At 47.6% G+C, this 7,368-nt stretch overlaps 1 protein-coding gene across 1 annotated transcript; it reads left to right on the forward strand.

The window, feature by feature from the left end:
* Nucleotides 1-5,536: 5,536 nt before the first annotated feature.
* Nucleotides 5,537-7,159, forward strand: LOC149139674 (momilactone A synthase-like). The gene is made up of 2 exons (XM_089449014.1): nucleotides 5,537-5,720; nucleotides 6,310-7,159. Exons 1-2 carry the CDS (start codon nucleotides 5,650-5,652, stop codon nucleotides 7,118-7,120), a joined length of 882 nt encoding a protein of 293 aa, XP_089305140.1. The 5' UTR covers nucleotides 5,537-5,649; the 3' UTR covers nucleotides 7,121-7,159.
* The last annotated feature ends 209 nt before the right edge of the window (nucleotides 7,160-7,368 follow it).

A 7,368-nucleotide genomic window follows, 5' to 3' on the forward strand; every position in this document is an offset into this window, starting at 1 on the left:
AAACTTGGTTGAGCAGGTATGGTGATCTTAACATGTTGCAGAAGGATGGGGTTTCCATGGACCTAGGCATGGAATCGTGGAGATAAGTGTTGGCACATGGCTAGGATGTGTAACACTTGTTGTTATACATGGGCAGTTGGCACAGGGTCGATATTAGTCTTGGTGGAGAGTCACTAAGATGGAATGTTGTCGGGATGACAACGTCTTCAAGTGGAGGAGAGTGTAACGCCCTGGCGACTTGGGCAGAGGCGCGCCTTCACTTGGCGGGCGACCCGGGTGGGCGACCCGTGGGCGACCCGTGCACGACGGGCGGACGACTTGGACGGGCGACCCATGGGCGAACCGCGGGATACCCGTGCACGACGAGCGGGCGCCCCGGGCGCCGCGACCCGTGCACGGCGAGCGATGGACAGTTTGGCGAGCTGCGACATCCGGCGGATAAGGGTGAGCTGCGGACGAGCTGCAGCGAGTTAGGACGCGGGTGCAGCTACCCGACTCGGCGAACAGGTTGACAGTTGAGGCTCGGGCGAGCTGAAACGGAAGGGCGACCCGAGGGCGACCCGCGCCCGATGGGCGGGCGACCCGTGGGCGGCCCACGCCCGATGGGCGGACCACCGAACAGCGAACATGGCGACAACACGATATGGACGCAAGTGGGTTCGACGAGGGCGTGGCATGGTTGGACAGCGTAGATGAGTGTGAAGGGAGGGCGACCCGGGCGGGCGCCCGTCCATACGGCGGACGAACAGAACGCGACCACAACCGGGAAATGTGCGACAGGAAACGTCAGTGCGACGATGACGGGCGACATGCGACGAAGGGCGGACAGCGTGCGACGTTCATACGAGCCGACTGCGACGTTTTGGAGCACATACATAACACTTGGAAAATAATGCGATGGAGTTGCAGAACTTTATAAGGGCATAGGGAGGCCTTGCCCTTAGGCAAGGGCCGACCTACTAAAAAGTAAAGTAGGGGCTCCAACGTATGTATTATGGGGGTCAGCCTAAGAGCTGACACCCCTTCATCAAAGAGTTGAGATGGCTATATATTCAAGGCGCAGAAGGCTCATTTGACAACAAGCACTTCGCTCTCCTCTTGTATTCGATCTGAAATAAAGAGGATGCAGAGAAGTGCGCATCTCTCATGCGCATAAGAGAATAACTGCGCAGATTTTACCAGGGATTGGTTCAAGGACGACGGTTCACGGTGAAGGACGGTTTGGTGCAGAATTGGTTTGGTGGAGTTTTGGAGGCTCGGGTGAGCTCGCTCCTACCAAAGGTGATTGGTATCAAATTGTAAAAGGCTCTCTTGCCTCGTTGTAATTATTCTAAGTGTTGGTTGTGGACTTGCCCGGCACACTTATGTGTATGTATTATTGAAAAGGTTTCATAATATATTATTTGGGCGGACTCGTTCGGGAGTTGCCCCTCCCTATATGATTATGTGCAATTGGTATGTTCATGGTTTAATTGCATGTTGATTATATATGTGAATGAAGATTAATGCATTTTACTTAATTGAGAAGACGAAATTAAGTATGTTTATGTGAAAGGCGTAGTCCATATGTACAAGTATTAATGAAAAGAAAGTACACGGTGGTGCCGCACCCCGCCGGGCACGGTCAAAAAAATTGCCGTAGGCTTGGGGGCGTGACAGGTGGTATCGGAGCTCGGTCAGAGCTGGTGAGCAGGTTACTCGTGAAGACTTGGACAGGTTCTTACAGATGAATGGTTGAGACTAGGTCGCAGAAGAAGATGGCATCTAATTCTCAAGCCGGGTCTAGTTATACAATGAAGGACGTCATGAAAGATTCTACTCTTTGGTTCATGGAAAAAGTAATTGAACGGATGGAGACTTTAGAGACTTCTTGGAACCAGGATGTGGACTCTCTTACTAAGGAGCGAGAAGCCATCTCAAAGGTCAGGGAAGAACTTGAAGAACTCCGGACACAAAACGATGAGCTCAAAGCACAATGTGAGTACAATGATCTTATGTGTACTCGGTTGGAATAAAGGGTTGGAGAGGTCGAAAAATCAAGGGATCAAGGTCTTGCTGAGATCGTGAACTTAAAAGGAACTCTTGACAAGGTAAATAAAGCTCTTGATGATGCCAAAGATGAGATTGCGGTATTAAAGAGGGCCGTGAGACACAACTCAGGGGGAGGAGTGCCTCATGTGAAGGTCAAAGAACCAGAATCTTACGATGGTACCAGGAATGCAGCAACACTTGGCAACTTTCTATGGGATATGGAACAGTACTTGGAACGGTTGAGTCTACCCGATGGGGAGACACAAGTCAAGGTAGTTGCTCAATTCCTAACAAAAGATGCTAAGATGTGGTGGCGAAGGAGAGTAGATCAGATTACTAATGGTAATGCTGATGACATCACTTCGTGGAGTGATATGAAAAAGGCTTTGCAGACTCATTTCAGTCCCCAGGACGAAACATGGGAAGCAAGGACAAAGATTAAGTACATCAAACAAACTGGAAGCTTACAAGCATATCAGCGAGAGTTTTCAAGTGCAGCTCTGGAACTTCCCGACATGGCGGAAAGGGACAAGGTGTTCAATTTCATTATTGGGTTGAAACCTTGGGCACGCAATGAGGTGAAGAGGCAGAAGATCAGAACACTTGAGGATGCTTTTGCTACAGTTGACAGGTTGGTGGATCACTACGATGAGACTTCTAATGAGAAAAGGAAGTTCGATAAGCCAAAAGAAAAGAAGAAGGATGATGAGTCGAAATCAGATGATGGTCCAAAGGCAAAGAAGCCTTTGAAGTGTTTCTTGTGTGCAGGACCACATGTGGTGAAGAATTTCCCCTCCAAACCAAAGGTGGCTGCTGCTGCACAATCCGATGATGAGCATGATGAGAATGCCGCGGTAGGAATGATGCAGGTACTAGGAGCTTCTGCTACTATGGAGGCACCTTCTAGGAGGGACCCAGAAAGGAACAGGTTGGAGTATGTTCAGATGAAGGCCGGAGGTGCTGATGTACTCACTATGGTGGATAGTGGTGCTTCACACAACTTCATGAGTGAAGGTACTGCAAGGAGACTTGGGCTGAAATTTGTACCAGTGAAGGCACAAATGAAGACGGTGAATTCTCCTCCTACAAACATTCTTGGTATAGCTGAAAAGGTAGACACTACTCTTGGTGCATGGACCGTAAAAGTGGACTTCACTATAGTAAGGATTGATGACTATGAGGCCGTATTGGGGATGGAGTTCATAAAGCAATATGAGGCCATGGTCGTACCACATTTGAAGAAACTCTTCATTTATGATGGAAGGGAAGATGTACCCATTGGTGTTCCAACCATTAGTGTGACAAAACCTGATCATAAGTTAGGAGGAATGCAGATGGATGACAAAGTGAAGGTGGACAAGCGGTTGTCTACGATAGAGGCAAAACTTGCAGAACAATCATTGGTCATTAGATCACTCTCAGATAGCATCTTGGACTTGTCAAGAAGGCTAGAGCGGGTGGAGGATGATGATGATGATATCGATGAGGTATATGTGAGGCCGAACATCCGGAAGGAAGATCGGGAGGCATATCTACAAAGGATGGAGGCCGAGGATCCGGACAGATGGATTGAGCTGATTAGTGAGAGAGAGCCACCTGGCTCTTCTCCCTCCACATCTTCTTAGATGACATGGAAGATGGGGCTCATTGTTAAGCTGCTCATGGCAGTGAGCCCTCAAACTTGGTTGAGCAGGTATGGTGATCTTAACATGCTGCAGAAGGATGGGGTTTCCATGGACCTGGGCATGGAATCGTGGAGATAAGTGTTGGCACATGGCTAGGAGGTGTAACACTTGTTGTTATACATGGGCAGTTGGCACAGGGTCGATATTAGTCTTGGTGGAGAGTCACTAAGATGGAATGTTGTCGGGACAACAACGTCTTCAGGTGGAGGAGAGTGTAACGCCCTGGCGACTTGGGCAGAGGCGCGCCTTCACTTGGCGGGCGACCCGTGCACGATGGGCGGGCGACCCGGACGGGCGAACCGCGGGCGACCCGTGCACGACGGGCGGGCGCCCCGGGCGTCGCGTTCCGTGCACGGCGAGCGATGGACAGTTTGGCGAGTTGCGACATCCAGCGGATAAGGGTGAGCTGCGGACGAGCTGCAGCGAGTTAGGACGCGGGTGCAGCTACCCGACTCGGCGAACAGGTTGACAGTTGAGGCTCGGGCGAGCTGAAACAGAAGGGCGACCCGAGGGCGACCCGCGCCCAATGGGCGGGCGGCCCACGCCCGATGGGCGGACCACCGAACAGCGAACATGGCGACAACACGATATGGACGCAAGTGGGTTCGACGAGGGCGTGGCACGGTTGGACAGCGTAGATGAGTGTGAAGGGAGGGCGACCCGGGCGGGCACCCCTCCATACGGCGGACGAACAAAACGCGACCACAAACGGGCAATGTGCGACAGGAAACGGCAGTGCGACGACGACGGGCGACATGCGACGAAGGGCGGACAGCGTGCGACATTCATACGAGCCGGCTGCGACGTTTTGGAGCACATACACAACACTTGGAAAATAATGCGATGGAGTTGCAGAACTTTATAAGGGCGTAGGGAGGCCTTGCCCTTAGGCAAGGGCCAACCTACTAAAAAGTAAAGTAGGGGCTCCAACGTATGTATTATGGGGGTCGGCCTAAGAGCTGACACCCCTTCATCAAAGAGTTGAGATGGCTATATATTCAAGGCGCAGAAAGCTCATTTGACAACAACCACTTCGCTCTCCTCTTGTATTCGATCTGAAATAAAGAGGACGCAGAGAAGTGCGCATCTCTCATGCGCATAAGAGAATAAGTGCGCAGATTTTACCGGGGATTGGTTCAAGGACGACGGTTCACGGTGAAGGACGGTTTGGTGCAGAATTGGTTTGGTGGAGTTTTGGAGGCTCGGGTGAGCTCGCTCCTACCAAAGGTGATTGGTATCAAATTGTAAAAGGCTCTCTTGCCTCGTTGTAATTATTCTAAGTGTTGGCCGTGGACTTGCCCGGCACACTTATGTGTATGTATTATTGAAAAGGTTTCATAATATATTATTTGGGCGGACTCGTTCGGGAGTTGCCCCTCCCTATATGATTATGTGCAATTGTTATGTTCATGGTTTAATTGCATGTTGATTATATATGTGAATGAAGATTAATGCATTTTACTTAATTGAGAAGACGAAATTAAGTATGTTTATGTGAAAGGCGTAGTCCATATGTACAAGTATTAACGAAAAGAAAGTACACGGTGGTGCCGCACCCCGCCAGGCACGGTCAAAAAAATTGCCGGCTTGGGGGCGTGACAGGTCCAAACCAAGTCATTAAAATATGTCTATTATTAAAAGTCACCTGTTCAATTTTCTGGCTAGAGACCGGCTCAGTGGTTGAGTTAGAGATACCTGAGATTTGGCATGGTGTTAGGATAATGTTCGGTGGAAAACCAAAAAAAAAAAACATTTTATTGGTTATTTATGGAGAGGCCCAAGGTTATCTTCTGGGTTTAAGAAGCCCCCGCTGGGCCTGCTTCTACACAATACAGTCTGCTTCTTCTTCTATTTATTATTTGTCTTTGGGAGTTATTATTTGTGTTTGGGAGTAATTTCCTTCCTGCGTCATCTGATTGCCAGATTTCCAGCCATGTCTAACGAGGAAGTGAATGTAATCGCTGCTTGTGTTAGTAAACTGAGCTCGAATGGATCAGAGAGACGGTAATCACAGTAGATCAGAAATGTTGATTCAGTTTTAATTTGCAGCTTTTTGGTTTCAGAATGCAATTTCCTGAATTTATGTTATTATATTTGTTTGAATTTATCGATTCACGTTTAATCTGCAGTTTTTTATTTTCAGAATGCAATTCTCTGTGTATGTGTTGTTTTTGGGTGATAAAGAAATTTTTAGTTTTATATTTTCAGAATGCAATTTGTTTTTGTATATATGTTTTTTTTCAGTAATAAGGAAATCCGCTGATAGAAACTGTAGATATAACTTTTTCAACATAGCTATAGATATAATATTTTTCAGAGTATTACAACATAGTCAGGTCATGGTCATGTCATGAGACTGAAACTTTAATGGGAAGTTATCAATAAACTTTCCGAACTATCATGTCATGCTTTTACAACAAAGTCATGTCATGCTACGACTGAAACTTGGTGGGAGGTTATCATTAAACTCTCCCCAGCACCCAGGCTATACATCATTGAATTTTGTATATATGTTCTTATAGTGTTAGCAGGGTTGTTAATTTAGGAAAAAGTAACTGAATAACTAATTCCGAACAATAACCTGTGAATGCAGACTGGAGGGTAAGGTTGCGATTATAACAGGAGGAGCCATGGGAATCGGGGAAGCCATTGCTCGGCTCTTCACAAAGCACGGAGCCAAAGTCATAATTGCAGATCTTGCAGATGAAGTCGGCAAAAAACTTGCAGAATCCCTTTCTCCCTCTGCAACTTACGCGCATTGCGATGTAAGCAAAGAGGAAGACGTCAAAGCTGTGGTGGATTTGGCCATGGAGAAACACGGTCAGCTGGATATCATGTATAACAACGCCGGTATCATCGATGCCCTTTGGTTTCAGAGGGTTGAGGAGTACGACATGGAGCAATACGATCGAGTAATGAACGTAAACGTAAGAGGGGTGATGCTGGGCATTAAGCACGCGGCCCGGGTGATGATTCCGAGGAAGAAGGGCTGCATAATCTCAACCAGCAGCCTTGCAAGTATAGTAGGAGGATCTGCCCCATACTCATACACGGCCTCCAAACACGCAGTGATAGGGCTCACTAAAAACGGTGCAGCAGAGCTGGGGAAATATGGGATCAGGGTGAACGCTGTCTCTCCTGCTGGTGTAGCTACGCCATTTTCAGTGAAGCAGATGAGAAGGGGCGGCGATTCTTCCTCGGTTATTTCTGAAAAGGAGAAGGCCACCATAGAGGGCTTTTGCAACAGTATGGGCAACTTACAGGGGCCGACTCTTAAAGTGGAGGATCTAGCGGAGGCTGGGCTGTATTTGGCGAGCGATGAGGCTAAGTATGTTAGCGGGCATAACCTTGATGTTGATGGAGGAATCTCTGTTGTTAATCATTCCTGGGGGCTTTATCGGTGACAGTTTTTAACGCTAATTTTCTGAAGTAATCCTGCAATGTCCGGGGCTTAACCTGATATTTTGGAATCATTATTGATTTCACAAATATTTAGGCGTCTATCGTAGAAGGATAAGGATCACTGTAGATTTAGATGATGAAGTATATATATGTTTTAAATAGAGGAACAATGATATTTTTCTAATACTATATTTCTTGTTTAAAGTTGATGAGATAGAGTTGAATGTTACAGTTTCTTGTTTAAAGATGA

Source organism: Pinus tabuliformis, chromosome X, assembly GCF_031772625.1.
Source record: "Pinus tabuliformis cultivar Carrire ecotype Pingquan chromosome X, CPIR1, whole genome shotgun sequence".
Taxonomy (NCBI): Eukaryota; Viridiplantae; Streptophyta; class Pinopsida; order Pinales; family Pinaceae; genus Pinus; species Pinus tabuliformis.

Coding starts and splice junctions, on each gene's coding strand:
- LOC149139674 (XM_089449014.1), top strand. CDS start 5,650: ATGTCTAACGAGGAAGTGAATGTAATCGCTGCTTGTGTTAGTAAACTG. Junction 5,721..6,309: donor TCGAATGGATCAGAGAGACG/GTAATCACAGTA, acceptor CTGTGAATGCAG/ACTGGAGGGTAAGGTTGCGA.